The following is a 22,380-nucleotide window of genomic DNA, read 5'->3' as shown; positions in this document are numbered from 1 at the left end:
GTCCAGTTGCAGCACAAAGTTCAAGCAGTTGCTCACCAATGCCATTCACAACTGCATCCACAGCAAAACACTCAATGCTTTCTGGCCAAGCTTTCCTAGTATTGGCCCACAGTGGAGTGCTGGCATTGCATAGCGCAATGATAATGTCAGGATGGTGTCTTCTGATGACATAACGCAGGGCTCATGGGTATTGTTCCTTGTCCTCCTGACTGGCAAGGGCAGGGGGTGCATAAGCACCAATGACAGTGATGTTGCCATGGCTACAAGAAAGTCCTTGCCACAGGATACATTTGGAGAGGGGAGGTCAACTTATGAGGGCTTTACAAGCATTCCTTGACAAGGCCAAGGCGACACTGCTGAGGCCGACGTGGCTGACAAGTTCATCACTGGGGCCTGACCATACGTAATGACTGCTGTTAATAATTGTCTTGCTGGGGCTGCTCCAACCGGTCTCAGTGAGTCCTGCAACACAAACGTGGAATTCAGTGATGGGAGGGTAGGAGCATCAATGGTGTTCAAGGCATGCTCCAAACAGCAAATCTACATTGTGTGCAAAGGTCCAAACATTTTGGTTCCATCAGCCAGTGGGGGAGAGGGGTTCCGGTTTGAGTAATGTGTTGTGTGTACTGGCAGAATGTCTGAGTAGATGGAAAAAAACATTTTCTGGTGCTTCTTAACCACCCTATCAGAGCTGCAGCTCCACAACTCTGGGAGGATGTGACGAGCCCAATGAGAGACCCTCCATGTAATGCAGAGGATGTCACTCTCAAGGAGGTTTGAAGCAGTCTGTAAGCTCAAGAATGGCAATACTGCCGATATTTGTGGTATAGCTGCTGAGCTGATCAAAAATGGCCAGGATTCTGTCTTGGGACGGCTTACCCATATTATCAACTAAGTATGGATTCATGAGAAACTACCTGATGACTGGAGCCATGGGATTATTCTCCCATTTTAGAAAGGGAAAGGCGATAGTCTGGTTGTTCCAATCACTGCAACATGACTTTGCTTTCCACTGCAAGTAAACTGTTCATGCTGGTTCTTCTTGAGCATGCTAACCCCACGATAAAGAATCTATGCTGTCTACAGCAAGCTGATCAATCACAGAGCAGATTTTTACCATTAGACAAATTATTGGAAAAGGTCAAGAGTTTTGGCACAGACAATAAGAGGTGTATACAGCTTTTACTGATCTAAACGCTGCCTCCAACTTTGTTGATCATTGTTCCCTGTGGCCCTGTCTACAAGCTACTGGTGTGCCTGGTAAGCTCTTCCACCTTCTCATAGAAATACACTACCGAAGTGAGAGCTGTGTCCACTTAGGTACCAGGATGTCCAGCTGGTTTGAGTACAATAGCAGTGTTCATCAAGGATGCTTGGCTGCCCTGATATGCGCAATACTGTTATTGACTGAATGATGGAAGCTGTCACTAGTCACATTCCAGGGGTGGTACCGCATGACTCCTGCATAGCAGAGCTGGAATATGCAGATACCACAGCTAGATTCTCATCTTCAAATGCTAATCTCATTAATACCCTGAATATATTTACAGAAGAAGCAAGTAAGAAGTAAGACTGGTCTTCAAGTCAATTGGAAGAAGACCAAACTGATGAAAGTGGCTGATGGACCTTTACCCCTATCCATCATAATCAATGGACAAGAGATTGAATTTGTCAGCGCATTTGAGTGTCTTGGTTCCATCGTCATTAGGGAGGGAGGTTGCCTTGCTGACATGAAACATCAACTCAGCAAGGTCAAGATTGTTATGCATGCTCTTCGGAAGCCTCTGTGGCATCAACACCACATATCAACTCTAAGAGGAGTATCTATCAAGCAGCAGTGGCTTCCATCCTTTTGTATGGCTCTGAAACCTGAGCCATAACAGAGACGCAAATGCGCCAACTGGATACTTTCGACATGAAACAGTAACGTCGTATTGAAGGTATATGGTAGCTTCATCATGTTCTGAATGAGGATGTCAGCTGTCAGACCAATCAGTCTCTAGTGTCTTATCAAGTGACTCAACACCATCTCAGCTAGCTCGGCCATCTGCTTCTTATGCTGGAGTCTATACTAGTCCACTAGCTTTATGCATTTGATCCAACAAAAGCTGGACGGAGAAGATTTTGTGGATGGCCTCACAAAGACTGGAAGGATAATATGGCTTCCGACTTTGCCTACCACAGCCTTAATACGGAGCAGGCCACAATCTTGGCAGGAGACTGAGCTCTCTAGAAATGGTTGATCCAAAGTGTGTATTCTACTCTCTACTCTCAGCAAGAGAATTAATGAATGAAATGAATGGCATATCTCTGAATATAGACAGAGCTTGACATTACAGCATTATCTGACATGTCCTCATATTTAATTTGAACAGATAAATTTGGTAACAGAAGCATCTGGCAGTAGTCAGAAAGTTGTAGTTTTTAAAAAAATTATCCAACAGTATTTGCTACCTACGTTTTATTTTACAGATTATTAGGAAAAGTCATTGAAAATCTGGGCTACTGTCATTGCTCTTTAGATGTTAACCTCAGGTTCTTACACTGACATTAAATGTTGTGTCCTCAGCACTTGTGGGTGTTTTTCCCACTTTCTTTCTTTTCTTTGTTTTTTAAAGAAATTTTTGTTAAGCATTTGAATGCTTAAAATTAGCATGAATTCCTGTTTCACAGGCGCAAAAGCCACAAATCCAAAGCATGCAAATTCACTAACTTCAATGACACAGCTCAGGATACAAAGTCAAACACAAAGGAACAGAACAACACAGAAACCTCCCAAACCACACTAGTGTAAATGCCCTCCATGCAAGATATTTTCTGTTGTAGGTACCTATAGCTACAAAAAAATGCACTATTTCTTAAAAAAAAATACAAATAAAATGCAGGTAGAGAATTCTACTTTGGTAGGGCACAAGCAATCTTTCCTGTGTCTCTTAAAACCACCCACATCACAAGATTTTGGCATTTAATCACGGTCAAGGAAGTGTCAAACGGAGTTGAAACTATGGGATCAGATATTTGGCGTCAGCCTAGATAAAATCAGGTCAAAAGGTAGAGTGAGGTGAGGTGTTCACTACTGGGGAGAAGGCTCTTTAAGCTCTCTTTGAAATGCTCGTTAAAAATTGTCTACGATTGCTAGGAAGGAAAACTAAAGTGAAAGCTTGGAAGGAAAACAAAATGAAAGCTGTGAATACTCGAAGTATCAGTCAGCGTATGCAGCGATCTTATTATTGTATGTCTTAGGGAGACCTTTCATGAAGAGTGATCGCAGAATAAACTTTGCACAGAAAAGTGCTTACATTTTTGTCTTGGAGATTTTTCCATGGAATTTAATCAAGCTATCAGTTTGAAAGGCTCTGTCTTTTAAAAACAAATGAGAACTCACACAGTCAACCGGCCCTCTATTTCAAATCAAGCTTGAATCATCTGCTTTGGTTTCAGATCACAAGTACATCTAACTCAAACTGTCATCATAGCAAACGGTCTATCACATCTCATAAGAATATGGCACAGGTAAGAGCAGTTCAGTGTATCTAAGATACCTCTTTGCTTACACTTGGAATGAGCAACTTTCACAACATTCTTGCAAAATGCACAAAGTTCAGAACAATGTATTTCAGGATACACATACAATGCAAAGCTACGATACTAAAGTATTTGATGTACGTCAACAGGAAAAGTTCCTAAAAAACCAGTCATGCAATTTTTGTGCCATGGGATAGATAATGGCTATTTCGTAGAAATAGATCCAACTGGCTCCATTGGAGCAGCAGTATAAGTATTCAAAATAGAAATAATAATAGGCCCTGATGTGAAACTTTTTTTCCCAAATATTGTCTCTTCTGCAAGTAAGGAAAGATTCAGCTTAGGAGCTACTATATCTTGTTGTGAGCTTATAACTGTCCTCAGGGTTGGAATTTATTGAAATGTATCACATCATGCTACTATTTTTTAATTTAAGGAAGTCTTTTTAGACTTTTTAGTGGTTAATATTAATTAAAAACACACTAAGAAGGTACAATGGGGATTTCTAATGCAATGGGATTTCCATATGGTGTAGTTCTTAGCATGCTGGTCTTACAATGCTGCTTAGCGAAACAAGTGGGATCACAGTATGTTCCTGAAGAAAAAACAGCAACACGTATATAAAATGGAGCCCCTCTTTTCTCTCCCCTTTATTCACATCTGCACTGTCTTCACACCTGCTTTCCTCCAGAGACCCACCAGACTGCTTTTACCCAAGGTGGCCATGCACCAACTGTCCATGGAACTTGCCCAATAAATGTGTATTTTCACTTGTTCCGTGTGAAAAGGACAGAAAGTAACGTGCTGTGTCGAGTGGAGATCAGATTGGAAACATTTATTTTACACTATTTGTCCGAAGAGAATTAATCTTAAATAATCAAGTGCAAAAGTGCAAATGAGTTGATAAACGGGTCTTCACTCTGAACTGTTTTTCTTCCGCTAGTTCAGATTTTTTTTTTTTCTCTTAGGGCCCTGTTTTTGTTGTGTCCTGTCTACCAGTATTGGCCACCGTCTGTACCATAGACAAAAACATTCACCTTTGACTCCATATTAATACAGTATTATACAAAACCTTGCAGGTCTGTTAGAACAGAGAATGGCAAAACTTTCATCATAACTTAGATTTGTGAGCGAATTTGCATTAAAGATATTCTGCATTTTAAAAGTGCCATTTCTCTCTCTCGCTCTCTCTTTCTTCCTCCAGAAGGAGGTGGAATAAATCCACAACAATCTGATATCAGATAAGTTCAGCTGTAAAATTTTTTGGCCAGGTCCAGTGTATTCTTTAAAGAGTGGCAAATTATGACTTCAGTAACAATGTCGGTGCAAAATATGCCTCTTTCCTTTTAAAGAAACCAGTGTCTACAACTCATTTAGAGAATGTGTGACTGTGCTTATGTCCTTCTCACAACGAATAAGACATAAAACTACACACTCCCCCCAAAAACTACAAGAAGTTGGACGATCCTCTGAAGCTTCTGACCTTGCATCGCAATGTGTGGATCATTAAAAACCAGGACCTCTCCTCGTTAGCCCTTGTGGGCTGGCAGTCCTAAACCATTGCTTGGAAGTCATATAAATAACCTAGCAATAAAGCTCTGACATTAATAATGAAAATGGTAGCAGTGTTTACCCTTTGAATCCATGTTCACCTTGCAGTCCTTACAACACCTTTAGGAGATGCGTTAATCATAGTATAAAGTTGTTATCCACTGCCTTGCCAGTCATTTTTTTTTAACAGTCAATCCACTCATATGCTGAGTATTTCAAATTGAGTTCCCATAATACACTGCACTTGTGACCTTTGGATCATTACACGAAATCCAGCGCTCAGAAGGAGAAGTTGCAAAGAGAGGCTGTTGATCTCTGAAAAAAATAAAAGATTCCCACAGTTCTGCTTGAAAAACACCCCATATACAATGTACCCTCTTCTTCTGCATTCTAGCAATAGTCTTAAATCATAAATTAGATTAGTCTTCCACCAAATAACTTAAAAAGGAAGGAATTGTAGCAGATCAGTTTTGCCTGGCTCAACGCCAGATAGCAGCCAGTTCATTTAGAATCCCAGTCACTGTTCAAAAACTGAACTTGGAAATCACATTAATGTTGAAAAAAAAATATCTTCACATCGATGCAGGATTTTTCCAGGTTTCGGGGTCGGAAGAGGGTAAACCGAGATGGGAGGAGAATCCTATGAACAGTGAGCAGGATATATTTCACGACCGTTGGGTACACCGTGTTCTGGAGACGCCAGCCGTGTTTTGTATTGCACAGGTAAGAAGGAAGTACCTCTCGACAGTCTGCCACCTGGATCAGTGATCTCTGCACATCGGCAAGTTCACGAAAGTGAAAACATTGAATTCTGTCATGATGGAGAAACATAAGAAGATGCCGTACAGGAAAAGGCACACAATTCCCAGCTTCTTATCCAGCTTCCATTTGTTCATGTGGACACCAAATACCTACAATACACACAGTATTTGCTCAGAGTAAACAGCAACATCAAAAACATTTACAATCAGTGGCAAGCACCTTTCTCAATAGTGTGACCATGAAATTTACTTTTCCACTGCTGAGTGCCATTGACTTGCTTGAAGAATATTCTGTTCTCAATTGCAACTTATCATTTTAGGATATTACTATACAGTGGGCCAGATGTACTGCTGGAATAAATTGGCATAGCACCATCAGCTGCACTGATTAATACCAGGTAATGATCTGGCTCAATATTTTAATAGTCAGTTCATTCTGGTAAGAACAATTCCATTTAATTCTATGAGATACATACCCCTTAAACTTTTCAATGGCCAGCTCCCTTCTGTGTGTCTAAAACGGCTCTCAGCTGTGTGTGTATCTGGGCCTGCAATTTGCAGGTGTAAACACCTCTGTATGCTTTAAACAGTCTGATGCTTGAATATGAACATGTCCACTTTGCTGTGTTTTACAGCAAACTCATATCTGCCCAGCAGGAGAGTGGACTGTACACAAGAGTAAGTCTGGTTTCATTTCTCCCACGGAAAGTGACTAAGGATTACTAGTGAATTTCCTGGGGCTCCTTCAAGGAAAAAATACACAATGTATGAGCCATCTCGTGTCAGGTCAGATAATAGATTGCAAAATACCAGATTAGGCCCCTGGAAATTTTACAGTAGGAATCGGCAGTACCTCTCAATGGGACTCACAGCAATTGCTGCTGCTCTAAGAGAAAAGGAACATGTGGACAAAAAGCAAACTTCTGTAAAATTACTATCTTGGAAATAAAGAACATGAAGAGATTATATACATACTGTGACAAAAACTGATGCCAGCAGCAAGCCAACGGAATAGATAAGTCCTCTGCTGTTTAACTGGATCTGAAAAGAAGGAATTTTATTAAAACTATGTGAGAAGTTTGAACAATAGATTTCATCTCTGCTAATTATTCTGTAGCCATAAACCGCAGTCTCTAAACAACACCTCCAGCAATGTAAAAGCCAAGTAAGACCATTACATCACTGTTTTTAGCCCACTCCCCTTTCCAGAAGAAGGTGTTCGATCAAAGGGTGACATATTCAGAGACTGAGAGCATTATAAAGCCTGCCACTCCCACCCCAACTTTCTTACTTGTCTCTCCTTTTGTTTCTTGTAAGGTTAAACCATGAGACTGTACCTTCCTTTTAATTGACTCCTGTGTGATTCCTGCATGAATAATATAGGGAAAGGCCTTTTTATCCTGACCCATAATTTGATTTTCCAACTATCGTGGAAGAAATTCCGGGATAAGTATGTCCTTTCCCCCCTACTGTTATTAGGCTGCATAAAGGGAACAAAGATGGAATCTAACAGTGCAAATTGGCATGGTCAGTTTATATCGTTAGCGGGGATCTCAACTATTTAGTGCTAAGTGAAAAGGCTCTTCGTTCTGTTTATCTAACTAAGGCTCCAATCACGCTGCGTATGCAAGCATCTCACAGTCGTTAATGTATTTATTCTCACAACATCCCTGTGAGGTAGGGAAGTGCTATTATCCCCATTGGGCAGCTGGAGAACCGATGTGCAGAGATTAAGCGAGTTACTCAAAGTCACACAGGAGCAGGGAATTGAACTCACCTCTCCCGAGATAAACCCCTAACCACTGGACCATCCTTCCTCCCTTTATGCTCATATGAGTCTGTCAGAGCTGTTATTGTTTGTTCCTTTATGTACTTTAATTGTTTTTTTCTAAAGCATTAACGACTGGCATATCAGAGAATACAGTTCCCGACTCAAGCTGGTCAACTCAAGCTCTGCTTCAGCTGGCCCACTGCATAGAAGGCCAGGTGTTTGCACTAGGATTTCAATGAGAGAGAAATGTACAAGAGCCTTTTCCTTCACTATAAGGTTAATACCTTCCCAATGGGAAGCAAAGCAGCTGGCCATTGTGCAGTGGGTAGCATAAGCTATGACATTTAACCCCACAGGCTACTGGATTTTTTATTTCCTCCATGCAGTTAAAACCTTAAAGCCTAAATAATCTAAGACTGTCTTAAATTCTGCTTATGCTTTCCTGGGTACACCTCACGGAATAAGTTTCATTATAAAAATTATTTTATATTATCACATACAAGCAAATTAATGTAGAGAATTTTTGCTGGATAGATGCTGCAGTCTATTAAAGCTGTATTTCCTGCACTGCACTATTAGCAACAGAGCATTATAAAGTAACTAGGCCAAATTCAGTCCTCCACTCAAATCAATGGAGTTACAGAAGGGAAGAATTTGGCTCATTCTGTGCAAAGAAATCACTAGCAAAGTTCAGTTAGAATCAGCAGGCCTCCAAAAGGCAAATCATTTCACTCAGTTTAAGATTCTTTCTAGCAGGAAGTCCCTTTACACACTACAAGTATCCTTAAAAGATACTTTGAATGAGGACATTACTAATGTTTGTCTGGGTGTGTTTATTTTCATTTAGTGCGGGAATATTTCCAATAGCATAACTCTACTTGTTACTGGGATCCAAGGGGACAGCTGAAAGTGCAGTGTTCCTCCTTAAGTGGGCCGATTTCCAGCTGTTAATTACTCAGCTGGGTCTACAGATGTATACAGAGCAAAGCAAAAGCATTAGTCCATTACTGCAAATGATTTGCAAAGCAGAAAATAATTCTGAGGATAAAAGTTCATACACCTCTAACAATGTGGGCCTTGTGTTTTAACAGCTGGATTTCTTTCTGGTTTGTAAAACTGTCCTTAATCCAAAGAGCAATTCAAATGAGAATTTTCTGTGACAATATAATTTACTCAAGTGCCAACAGGGGAAATAATGGTACACAGTGTATCACCAGCCATCTTTCAGCAATCACATCCTCTCAGCTGGATTATAAAGTGGCACATTTGTAAGAGATTTAGGAATTGCAAATGCCAGGGACAGCTACAAGATCAAGAACTACATGGCACAGGACTCCTAAGGCACTCACGGAGTTCTACGTATACACGCAGGAAAAACAAATTGGCCACCCGCTGGGCCAAACTCTGCGCTCGTGACACAGGTGTAGATCCAGAACAAATCCATCGATTTCAGTTCCCCATTGCAACTGAGAGTAGAATTTGACTGTCTGAGTCTGAAAAGGGGAGCTCGATTCTGGCATTTTGAGTCACAATCCTGCAATAAACTCCATGAAGGCAAATCCCTCCATGCATGCACAATTTCTTTTTCTGATAGATTCCACTTCGACTGGCATATTTAATACCAGCAGTTATGAAGTGGGCGTCTGTACTGGAGGCAGGGTGCACCTACATGGCAAGATCAGAGCCTTACACTGGCTTGAAGCGGGGATTGGCTCCTATTCCGTGCTTGTTCAGAGCCCAGCACAATGGGACCTCTGGAAACCACTGGAATGAAACTAAATTATAATAATGAGAACTGTTCATTAAATTCGTATTGCTGCTATAAACTGGAGATGTTACAGTTCTTATATATGACCCATAGACCAATCAAATTCTGGAATTCTGCTGCTGCCTCCGATTAACAAGACCATCATGTGTTATTCTCAGTAGTCTGACTGCTCCAGGAAACTAGAACATGGATTGCTTCAAAACAGTAAGGCCAAAACTGGCATCGCCCATGTAACTAAAGGAGGGGAAAGTACTGATCTTGCTTTTAATGTAAAATGCAGGCTGCAAGTGCCACCCAGGGAGCCGTGTGCTTCTGTAGCTGTGGATGGAGAATGGAAGAAGGCTCCTGAGCCATTTCTGCTCACAGCATCAATTACCACTTCTTAAAAGCCCTTGCAGTTTTTCTGAAACAACATTTTCTCCTAGGGTTGGAAGGAGTTCTTGTCTTGTCCTTGTCTGAGTTCTGAGGACCTTCTCTGTTACTTCTCTCTAAACCTTTCTGCTCTCCTCTGAGATCCTCACATTGTGCATGGTGTAATTATGGGAAGGAGGTCTGGATAAGATTCCCTTCTGGGCCTGTTGACCACGCTGACACACACTCTTTGCTGAGGCTAGGCTTTTTGCCTTTGGACCACTCCCATCTATTCCTGACCCTAAGCTAGAACAGCAAGTAGTCTTACTGGCTCAATTAATGACGGTAGTATGAATTTACACTGATGTAACTGAGATCAAAATCCAGCCCCTAGGCTCCTGCAGAGCTGCCAGTGGCTGACCAAGAATCAATGGTTTTTTTGTACAATAATTCTTGTTTGGATTTTGATTAGAAGCTGTTTCTTACAGACTTCAATATATTTAATAACCGGTGGTATTAAATATGCCAACCAAAGTGGAATCTAGCGGAAAAAGAAATAAACTGAAGCAGCTGGATGTTTTTAGCATGGAAAATACCTGCATTCAACATGAAGGACAGATGGTGCTTCTCAGTGACATGACTGGACTCGTATGAAAACAGGAAATGTACCTTTGAAAGCAGAAAAGTTCTTAAACCTACATCTAAAATGGGCCAAATGTTGACACACAAAACGACAATTGTTACAGGGATTTGTGTTTCAGCCCATCTGCAAAAAAAAAAAAAAAAAAAAATCCTTTTCTTAATTAAGAATTATTAAAATGTACTAAACATCTGTTAATCATTTATTAATCTTTTATACCCTATTTATAAATGGAGCCTTAATAGAAGGCATGACCATAAGATCTGCTGGTCTTAAAACCCAGCAGGCCTTACAAGAAGGTTGAGTTTATGAAGGGTTAATAAAGAATTAACAGATGTTTTAATAAATGATTACTCAGCTGTTACAGGGCAATGGATTGTTTATGACCACCATAACACCTTCTACTGATGTGGAAACAACCTCCTAGAACACACATGAATCAAGACTGTAACATGTTTACAACGTCTATTAATTATTTATAAACAGAAACTTAGTATAAAGTGTGTCTCACCTCACAACAGCAAATCAAATAATCCAATCAACTTCCACCCATCGCAACACCTCAAGCTGGAGACTTGAGCATCAGTTTTCATGTAATGGAGTTGCATTAGCAGAGATGAACTCTCACTCCAGCTTGACAGTTCTCGTTTTCACCTTTAGTTAATTAGATATGCTTCTATCCTTGAATCAAATAAAATGACCCATTGTAGACAGGTAACCTTGCACCACCTTTCTTTTGTGAGGTGTAGGATCCTCCTAGAAAGCGATGATTTCTTGGAAGTGATGGGAGAATATCTGTCTAATTGATCTTTAATTTTCATGTCTGAGCACTCTGTGCCCCTGTGATGGGGTGTCCACCCCCACACGAGGCCTGAAGGGGTAAATTAGGCCAATTAACCTCTTGGGTGCACCTGGAGGAAAGACAGGGCATGCTAGGGCCTAATTGCTGATGCAGTCTGGCTATGGGAGGAGCTGGGCAGGGTCTATGAAGAGAGGAAGTTAACAGGAGAGAGGGGGCTGCAGTCAGGTGAGTCTGCAGTCACACTCCCTGAGACAAGGGGGAGAGCAGGAACCTGAGAAAGGCAGGATAGGAAACAGTCAGGCCTGAGAGGGATAGGTCTGAACTGCTGGTTTGAGGGTCCCTGGATTGGAACCCGGGGTAGAGGGTGGGCCCAGATTCCCCTACCAACCACTGCAAGAGTGGCACAGTCTTTGACTTTGAGGAAGGACTTTAGACTTAGACTTTGAGGAAGGAGACTCTGAGAACATCCCAGAAGCAGAGGATGGCGGTGCCTTGGATGGAGGGCTAAGCCACAAAGGAGAGGCACTGCAGTTCTGGACTAGCAGGACAGCAGCTGCAGAGAGACTGACTGGAACAATGGGCTAAGTGACTCCCGGGTAGGGTGCGGACAGGGGCGAATATTTCTCCAGATGAGGCTCAAAGATGTGCTGCTGAGCGTTACGGCCTCACTGAAATGAAAATCATTCCACAAGCCTTTTTTCTGATGGTAGGATTAAACCCCTTCCATGTAAACAGAGAGGGATGGTTTCCTTGGGGAAAACAAGGCTTGCCATGGAATGCACTTTGTCAGGAAGCTCAGCTGCCTGGAATAGATATTGCAGCTGTATTTTCTGGAACAAAAATTACAATTCACTGGGCAAAACCCTTGTTGGGAAACGCAAAGCGTTATACAAGCTACTGAGAAGAGGTTTCCATGGTGGTTCAGGAGTCAGAAATGTGTCTCTGGCATGACACATGGCAGTGAGAGCGGGCCCAGCGAAGTGGAAGGACTCAGACTGGAAGGGGGAAAACTGGAAAGAATCTGCTCGTAGGTGAATTGACAACAACAGAAGGGAAAACGGTAAAGAAAGTCACCGATACAAAACTGCCCACGTGTCAGATTTTTACCTGTTGTAAATAGGCATAGCTCCTGTGGTTTCCTCTGACTAGGAGCGGCATTGATTTGCACCAGCTGAGGAGTTGGCCTGCTGCATGGCTATAATCCATTTTTTGTTCCAGCTTCAGTTCCTGTTTTTGCCTCCCTCCTGCTGCTGCGGGGTGTGTAAGAGTCACTGAATACTAAGATGTGACGGGGCAGTCAGAAAAGGACCAGGCCTGTTTGAGATTAAGGACATTTGGATCTAGAGTGCGATGCTTTTCCAGTCTTTGAGGGGCTGTTGCACGGTGTTCTCCCTCTAGGAGAGAAAGGTCTCTTCCCAGAAGGCCTGAGCTCATTGCCTGAGCAGCAGGGGGCAAAAAGATTGCAGCTGCACACTTAGCTAGCCCATTCCTAGTCCTAGCAGCACTTCTCGTGAAGGCACCTAAACGCACACGCCTAATATCAATGAAATCACAGTAGCTTTTGTTCCAAAAGACACCGTTGTGATTCTCCTATCCCTGAAAGAAAGAAGAGATGAGTGCTCAGGGGGCCAGATTCAGACCTGGTGTAAGCAAGTTGCACCTCCCTTGCAAGTGCCTGCCTGGGCCAAATTATTTGGTGATGTAAACAGTGGTGTCACAGGGCATGTGACAATAGGGCAGGAAAGCAAAGCAGGCATAAATGGGCTCCTACGACTTTATTTTACCTGCTTAACCAGCTAGATGTTTTCCCTGCCACACCCGCTTCTGTCACGTGGGGTGTAAATTATGCTCACTTAACATACACACGCATGGCCAGAGTGATGCAGGTCTCACTGCTTTATTGTCTTCCAGCCAACTTACTTCCGACATGTAACATACACTGCCGTTCTCCTCAGCCCACAATATGGCTCAGTGTCTCCCTGACTTTACCTGCACATAGTTCTGCTATTGTAGCCTTCCCACTGGCTCCTTTCGCCAATCACTATGGGCCTGACCTATTCCCCGTTCAACTTCCCACTAGCCACAGGGGAAGCCTCAACGGCTCTGAAAAGTGGTTCAAATGCTTAGGCAAAAGCACTGTCTGGTATTGAAATCAGAACTAAACTCTCCTTAGAGGTTTGGCTTGTAATCACACAGCTAAGCAGAACAGGAGACGACCCTGAGTTGACGGATTATAGCTGACAGGTTTGCAAATTCAAAACACATACAGCTTGAATTTAAATGGGGCACTTCCCCTCTCCCTTTTTGTGCACTGCCCAGGGCCATGCAAGGATGCTACCATGAATTCCAGATAGCTCTTGCAGTAATGAGCACTGAAGGGCAACCTGCCTAGCAGCATTTGAAGTTGAACACTGGGGATAAAAGGGAAATAATGTAATTCCAATCTCCAGTTCTGTTTTGGAAACTGCTGAGAGGAAAAGGACTTGCTGTTGCCAAAGCCAAAACTGGTTGTGCTCCAGGATACATATATGTAAGAAATTATATCATTTGATCGCAAGGGCTCTGGTATATTTCCAGCCCTCTCTGCTGGCGAAAGCTGAGGGTTCTGAGCCTGCTCCCAAACCTAATTTTAGTATAGCTTCTCCTGCAGTGCCGGGGTTGGCATCACAAGTCAGTGAACTCCGCATTCCCTGCAATATGACGGGGTCCCCTGAGTGCAACAAACCCAGCTGTAATTTAGGACATGTGTTACTTTCCTGCCTGTCTGTGTGCATTTCCCGACTGGATAGTTTTGAGTAGGGCTGCTGTGTGAATTTCCTTTGCACAATCCAACACAATTCGCATCAGCGAGGGCTTGGTTTTGAACAACGCAGGCATGTACAAACTCAAGGTAACAAGGGATGAATGCAGGGAGTACAGGAGGACCTGATCCTGTGTTGAGAGCTCCCTTTGGGATTGGAAGTAGGGTTGCCAACTTTCTAATTGCACAAAACTGTACACCCGTTCCCACCCCCTGCCCCGCCCCTTCTCCAAGGCCCTACCCCCACTCGCTCCGTCCCCCCGTTACTCGCTCTCCCCAACCCTCACTCACTTTCACTGGGCTGGGGCAGGGGTTGGGGTGTTGGAGGGGGGTGAGGGCTCCGGCTGGGGCCAGGGATGAGGGGTTTGGGGTGCAGGAAGTGGCTCAGGGCTGGGGCAGGGGCAGGGGGTTGGAGCGCGGGGTCCCGGTGGCGCTTACCATGGCTCCCAGGAAGCAGCTGCCAGGTCCCTATGGCCCTTGGGTGCATAGGCGGCCAGGGAGGCTCCGCGTGCTGCCTTCGCGCCCACAGGCGCCACCCTCACAGCTCCCATTGGTCGCGGTTCCTGGCCAATGGGAGCTGTGGAGCCGCCACTTGGGGCGGGGGCAGCGCATGGAGCCTCCCTGTGCCTAGGGGCCGCAGGGACCTGGTGGCCACTTCCGGGAGCTTTGCGGAGCCACGGCAGGTTGGAAGCCTGCCTTAGCCCCACTGTGCCACTGACTGGCCTGGCCCTGCTGCGCCGTCGAAAACCAGATGCCTGGCAACACTAATTGGAAGCTTTTATCCCTGTACATCATTCCAGCACCCAGTCATAAAAGTCTGTGATGAAGAGAATCAATCAATCAATGCAAACTAGGTAAAGGAAGCTGCAGGGCTCAATTCAAGGCCAGCTATGCCCCTGCCAAGGAGAGTCATGAGCTCTGTTACTCCCAGTCACAGGCTATGGATATCATCAGGCTCTGGGTGAGGGGGAGAGCAGCTGCCACCCGGCTGCTATTCCCCTGCGTGTGCAGACGGGTGGAGAGTGGGTGGGAAATTGGCTTCACTCCCCCAGTCCAACACAGTTGAGCTGGGGTGGAGGGGGAATGACGTCCCACCGCAAAGTCTGAGGCAATGTTGAAGCTCAGATTGGACTGCAAGGGGCAATGCTGCCCCATGTGAACAGATGTGACTTTACATGAATGAGGGCTGCAAAATTGGCCCTGTGGTTGCTAGTGCTTCAGAAGAATTCAAGAGTTCACATCATGGAGGCTGAGTTGGAGGGCACACTCCACTGGTGGAACAATACTTTGTCAGGCAGGAACTAGTTACACAAAACGGTTACATGCCCAGTCAGTCATTGTTATACAGTGATATGAAATGATGCCAACATGTAGTCATCAGCGGCACTTTTGCAAAGCATGCTCATTAGGAATGTGTACGCAGGACATTAGCAGGTGAATATTAGTACTATACATCTGAATTTGAATAGGCCTAAGGACTAGGTTTTGTTTGAGAGCCCCTGGCCAAAGAAACTACACAAGTCCCGTGGCTGGAGGCAAGAACATTCTTCTGTGGGGGAGCTGGTGCCAGCCTCACCTCTCATCTCACAGGCAGTTCTCTCTGGCTGCACCAGGGGGATGCCCAAAACAGGAGCCAGACATCAGCTTTCAATAGCCTTCACAGTTAAAGCCTGCCCCAGTGGCTGATGGGTAGACTGATCAACACTCCATCGTGCAGCTAGTACACTCGCTGTACAGAGACGTAGGCTGAAAATAGATACAGGAGGGGAAAGTGGGGTGAGATGAGTGACAGTTCCAGTTCAAGGTGGATCTGACCCTGCTCCCCTAAGGAAGTTAAAAAAAAATCCTGGCCCAAACCTGTTCTGAGTGCTGAAGGTGCTGTAGGTTCACTAAGGCTGCCAGATGGAGACCCTGGGAAGCACCTGGAAGAAAGATAGGAAACCTTTTCCATGGATGGTTTTTGTTTCTGTTCTGGATTTGTTAGGCCTGTGTTACTTGGCTCCCAAGGATTGAGTCCAATGGCATTTCAGAAGCAACAACCAGTTCAGGACTCCAAGTGTTGAATAACTGAAAATGGGAGGGCTGCAGGGGACCAGGACGGTGTGGGTCTTTGCTGGAAAGCTCTGCATGAGGGCTGGATGAGCAACAGGGCCAGTACAGAGGCAGGCAGAAGGGCGTGTGACCAAGCAAACTCTGTGAGCAATGATGAGGTGAGTTCTGAAGGAGTAAGACTGACAGGTCTTTCATACTGACAGGTCTTAACAAGTAAAGAGGCTACCTTGAATTAATATAACTGGGATATAGACAAGATACAGAAGGAACCATGGTAATCTGGTGAGGAAGCTTCTTGATATTTATTTTCTTAGACAAAGGCCAGGAGGGTTTCATTTGTATCTGATTTGCAAGCTGCTCTACTTTCTGGTGGAGAAAGGATGGAGGTGATGGTTTGAGCAACAGCTGAAGGCATTGGGAGAAACCTAAGATGACAAGATGGATAGGCAAAAAAAGGAACCACCAGAGTTGAGATTGTGGATAATCCTCCTGAAGGAGGAGACAGCGAACAACTATGGAACCTTTCCATCTGGTCACCAAAAGTAGCTGTTCTGCCCAGAGGAAAACTAGATTGAGAACAAGCTGTAGGCTTTGACCAGACTCCTGTCAATCTGTGATCCAGAAGTAATCCAGGGACAGAAAGAAAAGAAAGAAAGAAAGATCCAGTAAGCTAGATTGGTGACTGCACAGGGAGAGATTTGTCTCCAGGCATCTGTGTCCAGAGGAAAAAAAAAACAGGGTGGCTTTTTGCCTCCTGGGTGCCAGAAGAAATGATCACAATGAGATTGTCTGACATTGTAAAGGAGCAGCCCACATTGTAGTCCATGTGGGAACAAATGATTCCAAGAAGGGAGATTCACTATAGCCAAGATTCACTCCACGCCCCTGGAAAGAACTAAAGATCACCTCAGTTGAGCCCATCTTTTCCAAGATCTTCCCAGTGCCGAGTGTGAAAGGAAGAAGGATACCAGAGACCAAATGATAGAATTGGAGCAATGGAGGGCTGGAAAGGATCTCACAGTCATCAAGCTGAGCCCCCCGCACTGAGGCAGGACCAAATAAATCTAGACCATCCCTTGCAGGTGTTTGTCCAGCCTGTTCTTATAAACCTTGAATGATGGGGATTCCACAACCTCCCTTGGAAGCCTATTCCAGAACGTAACTGCCCTTGGAGTTAGAAAGTTTTCCCTAATATCTAACCTAAACCTCCTTTTCTGCAGATTAAACCCATTAATTTTTGTCCTACCTTCAGTGGACATGGAGAACAATTGATCACTGTCCTCTTTATAGCAGTCCCTAACATAACTGAATACTGTTATTAGCTCTCCCCTGAGCCTTCTTTTCTCAAGACGAAACATGACCAGTTTTTTCAACTTTTCCTCATAGGTCAGGTTTTCTAAACCTTTGATCATTTTTGTTGCTCTCCTCCAGACTCTCTCCAGTTTGTCCACATCTTTCCTAAAGTGTGGCACCAAGAATTAGACACAGTGCTCCAGCTGAGACCTCACCAATGCTGAGGAAAACAGGAGAATTACCTCACATATTAACATCCTGTTAATACACCCCAGAATATTAGCCTTTTTCACAGCTGCATCACATTGTTGACTCATATTCAATTTGTGATCTACAGTATTACCACCTAGCCAGTTATTCCCCATTTTGTAGTTGTGCATTTGAGTTTTCCTTCCTATGTGTAGAACTTTGCACTTGTCTTTATTGAATTTCATCTTGTTGGTTTCAGATCACTTCTCCAATTTGTCCAGGTTGTTTTGAACTCTAATCCTGTCCTCCAAAATGCTTACCATCCCTCCCAGCTTGGTGTCAGCTGCAAACTTTAGAAGCATACTCTCCACTCCATTATCCAAGTCATTAATTAAAATATAGAACAGTACCAGACCCAGGATTGACCCCGGGGGGACCCAACTAGACACACCCTCCCAGTTTGGTAGCAAACCATTGATAACTACTCCCTGAGAATGGTCTGTCAAGTAGTTATGCACCCACCTTAGAGTGATTTCATTTAGACCATGTTAGGGGGCTTATTCCTTCACGCACTTACTTCCCTGGTCCTTCTCGCATGAACAGAGAGCAACAATACCCGAAGTCCAAAGGTGCAAACAATTCGATGTTTATTGGGGTGAACTTCCAGCAAGCATGATTCCAGTTTCCTTCCTTAGTGTCCCCCTTCCCAGCTCTAACACCACAGAGCCTTACACCTGTGTTCCTGTTCCCATTCCTGCCCTTAGCCAAACATGATTCCAATTTCCTTACCCCCATTCCCTGTTCCCATTTCCCCCTTTAGCAAAACATGATTCCAATTTCCCCACCTCCATTCCCTGTTCCAATTTTCCCCACACCCACCCACCCACTCACTCACTTCCTGATTGACTGCAGACTATATAGTAAAACTTGAGTTCTGCTTAGCTATACCTTAACCAATCATTTTCCTGAAATTTAACTAAGCAATCCTAACATATTGTAACATGATTATGTAACCAATTATATCCCACCACCTTAATTAGTTTACACCCAGCAAAATTAATTATACAGCAGACAGAACAATCACAGAACCAGACAAAGATTATACAGACAAACAATAGCAAAGTGGGAACTATAATGACAAAACAATACAGAAGTGAGGATTTCACATCCCAGCTATTGATAAGTGAGTTCTTGCCAGACAAGATGCTATCAAACTAAGTTTCCTTTTACATTTTCTAGGCACTTCCCTTTCTCTGGAGGTGATAGGCACTATCAGGACAGGATTGTATTCCTAATAGCCCAAAAGCACCTTATTTCAATGTGACTAGTTTGGAATGTGAGGATGTGACCGTTCACTTCCCAGCTTATGGCTGCCTCTGTTGCTTAGCCAAAGGCCTTAGCCTAAGAACAGGGCCTCAGACTGTCACAGTAAGAGAAGGACCTTACACTGGCAGACAGTGATTTTGATTCTTTCTTTTATACCTCTAACTAGCCAAGTGATAAGAATACACCTAAATTCTTCGAGTACAGGCCTTTACATCTATATCCTAACAGACCACATTTCCTAAGCTTGCTTATGAGACTGTCATGTGGGAATGTTTCAAAAGCCTTACTAAAATCAAGATATATCACATCTATTTCTACTCCTCCATCCAGTAGGCCATTAGCCCTGTCAAAGCCCTGTCAATAGCCCTGCTATTGTTTGTCTGTTCTTGACAAATCCATGCTGGCTATTCCTTGTGATCCCATTATCCTCCAGGTGCTTACAAACTGATTGTTTAATAATTTGATCCAGTATCTTTCCAGGTATCAAAGTTTGGCTGACTGGTCTATAATTCTCATTCCTCTTTGTTCTCCTTTTTAGAGATAGGTTATATGTTTGTCCTTCTCTAGTCTTCTGGGACCTCACCTGTCTTTCGTGAGATGTCGAAGGTAATTGCTAGTGGTTCTGAGATAGCTTCAGCTAGTTCCTTAAGTACCCGAGGATGAATTTCATCAGGTCCTGCCAACTTGAATACATCTAACTAAATATTCTTTAACCTGTTCTTTATCTATTTTGGCTTGCATTCCTTCCCCTTGTCGTTAATATTAACTGTGTTGAGTATCTGGTCCCCATTAATCTTTTTAGTGAAGACTGAAGCAAAATAAGCATAAAACACCTCAGCTTTCCTCATGTCATCAGTTATTAGCTCTCCTTCCTCGCTTGGGTCTAGTCTACAGGGGCAACGCTAAAGCGCAGCCGTGGCACTGCTGTAACGTGCCTTGTGTGGTCGCAGTGCAGTGCCGGGAGAGAGCTCTCCCAGAGCTCTAAAAAACCCACCTCCACAAGGGGCGTAGCTCCCAGCGCTGGGGCACTGTTTACACTGGCGCTTTACAGAGCTGCAAATAGCTGCGCTCGGGGGGCGGGGGGTGTTTTTTCACCCTCCTGAGTGAGAACGTTGCAGCGCTGTTAATTGCCAGTGTAGACAAGCCCTAAGTAGAAGACCCACTCTTTCCTTTATCTTTCTTTTACACCCTAATGTATTTAAAGAATCTCTTCTTATTGCCTTTTATGTCCCTTGCTAACTCATTTTGTGCCTTAGCCTTTCTGATTTTGTCCCTACATGTTTGTGCTATGCTTTTGTATTCCTTAGCAATTTGTCCATGTTTCCATTTCTTGAAGGATTCCTTTTTGATTTTGATGAATGATGCACCCGTTTTGTAGATTCTCATGGCATTGGAATAATGCCTTCTGTGATGAATGATGTTTTGGATTAGGTCCCCATTTATGCTGATGGGTACCAACAGCCTGCATTCAAAATGTAGACAGGTTTTACACTACTTCGGAAAGTAGGAGGAGGGGAACTTCCATGAAGTCAAACAATATGGCGCGGGCTTCCAAACACATAACAAGAGATGGAGATTTTTTCCGAAATAAAAGCTGAGGAATAAAATAATCCAGGCACTAAAATGTATTTTCACCAAAGCAAAGAGCATGGGAAACAAGCCAACAGAACCAGGAATGTCACTTACAATAGGACGGCTTGGGCACTGAACTGAGACTTGGGAGACCTGAGTTCTATTCCCAGCTCTGGTGTGAGTTTAGGGAAATCAATTAATCTCTCTCTGACTGGTTCCCTGCCCAGTCTTTACCAGTAAGCTTTTTTTCAGGGACTCTATTTATATTATGTGTTTGTACTGAGCAAGATTTTTAAGGATATTTTAGGTGCCAATGATTTCAATTGGAGTTAGATGCCTCCAGTGACTAGGATGATGGGCCTTGATTTCAGTTGGGGCCATTAGGTGTGGCTTTAATACACATAATAAATATGTGTATGACAGTAATACACATAATAAATACACAAATAAATGGGCATGGGAATCCTGTTTTATAGGGGGTTTGTGAGGCTTAATGTTTGTAAGACACTTGGAGATCCTTGGATGAAGCACAACACACTGTTAACAATACAATGGGGCCTCACATTCAGAACTTCACCACTTAAACCTATTTCCTGCTATGAGCACTTGATCGGCTGGTTCGTGGGTGAAACCACATTACCACATAAGGTTAAAAAAATGTCAGCATCTATAAAATCATAGCACAGCTCACTGCCAGTTGTGTGTACACATTGTGATACCCAAGCTTGTCACACAGATGAAGAAAAAGGAATCAGATTCTGCTCTGCATTACACCAGTGTAAAAACAGCGTACACCACTGATTTCACCTGGATTTACACCAGTGTAAATGAGAGCAGAATTTGGCCACTGGTGATTATGAATCAGATGGGACAAAACAGCAGATGTAGAGGGATTTCACCAGACATTACATAGGAGAACAGTCTAGGAGCAGATGTCAATCTGAATATCAGAGCACACAACTGATAGTGAAGTTCCCTGAAGGTGAACTTCAGATATTCTTGGTGACAAGGATATTTTGGATTGTTAAAACAAGCATACTGCAGGTCCTGAGATGCTAAGGAACCTGTAGAATGTCTGTTAAGACCACTGTTTTGTCAGTTCTACAGAGAATTTTTTCTCAGGGACAAACTGTTTTAACCATGTCTGATATAGAAGGCCAGAGAAAATGCTGTCACATTCCGTTCCTGTACTGGAATTGGACATAGTGCTCCAGTAAATAATGAGATACTCTGCATCTGTTTGCATAAAAAGAAACTGGACACTGAATGAACTGACACTGGGAAGCATCTGCTGAAATGCTATAAAACAGACCCTGCCTAAGGCTAGTTTCCAGTGATCTACAGTTATTGCCTGGTGTCTTAAAGTGTGCAAGCTTCCTCTCCTAATCGAGAAGCTGTTCTAGGTAGTCAGGATGGCCATTACCATGCTCAGATAACAAGGTGATGGATGAAGTACAAGAACCTAAATAGGTTAGAAAAGAATAGAACAGATCAAGAGATTTTTCATGAGCAGGAGAAGATTCTTCCTCTGTAGTAGGAGGGACAAGTGGAGTGAGATGTCTGATACCCCTTCTCCACACTCAACTCCTTTTGAGTTGAATGTTTGGATCAAGGAGAGGGAAAATGGCAAAGGCCTTGAGGTTTATTCAAGTTGGGCCAAGCCTGCTTAGGAGCTGGGCTGAATCCCTTCCCTTTTTCCTTTCTGTACCCCCACACTTTATTTAAATAAGAACGACTTCGGCTTCACACCTCTTTGTTTGTGGATTCTTGCCCTGGCCATTCTCCTCCAACAGAAGGATCCCTTTAGGGTTCCCCACAGGCAGCCTCACTGACCTAGCCTCAGGAAGGGGGTGGGGCAGCATTAGTATGTGACTAGGGTTGTATCTGCACTGTGTTTTAAAACCCACCGCAGCGAGTCTCAGAGTCTACTGATGGGGCTTGTGCTTTGGCACTAAAACCAGCTGGAGCACAAGGTCTGA

The 22,380-nt window shown here is 43.6% G+C and overlaps 2 protein-coding genes across 4 annotated transcripts in view; both read right to left on the bottom strand.

Moving 5' to 3' along the window:
• The window catches only part of RIN2 (Ras and Rab interactor 2), a 141,508-nt gene extending 135,733 nt beyond the window's left edge, over positions 1-5,775 (bottom strand). Inside the window, exon 1 of the mRNA XM_048842450.2 lies at positions 5,159-5,775. The gene's annotated coding sequence lies outside the window, so the exon portion shown is untranslated. The remainder of the gene's footprint in view (positions 1-5,158) is intronic.
• The window catches only part of SLC24A3 (solute carrier family 24 member 3), a 324,638-nt gene continuing 306,597 nt past the window's right edge, over positions 4,340-22,380 (bottom strand). For all 3 annotated transcript variants that reach the window (XM_048842455.2, XM_048842456.2, XM_075127266.1), the window contains 2 exons: positions 6,813-6,878; positions 4,340-5,987 (listed from right to left, as the gene is read on the bottom strand). In XM_048842455.2, the coding sequence (XP_048698412.1) occupies positions 5,838-5,987; positions 6,813-6,878 (216 nt within the window). In that variant the 3' untranslated portion in view covers positions 4,340-5,837. The remainder of the gene's footprint in view (positions 5,988-6,812; positions 6,879-22,380) is intronic.

Source organism: Caretta caretta, chromosome 3 (genome assembly GCF_965140235.1).
Source record: "Caretta caretta isolate rCarCar2 chromosome 3, rCarCar1.hap1, whole genome shotgun sequence".
Lineage (NCBI taxonomy): Eukaryota > Metazoa > Chordata > Testudines > Cheloniidae > Caretta > Caretta caretta.
The sequence above is the reverse complement of the archived record's forward strand: the minus strand, read 5'-3'. Positions and strand labels throughout refer to the sequence as shown.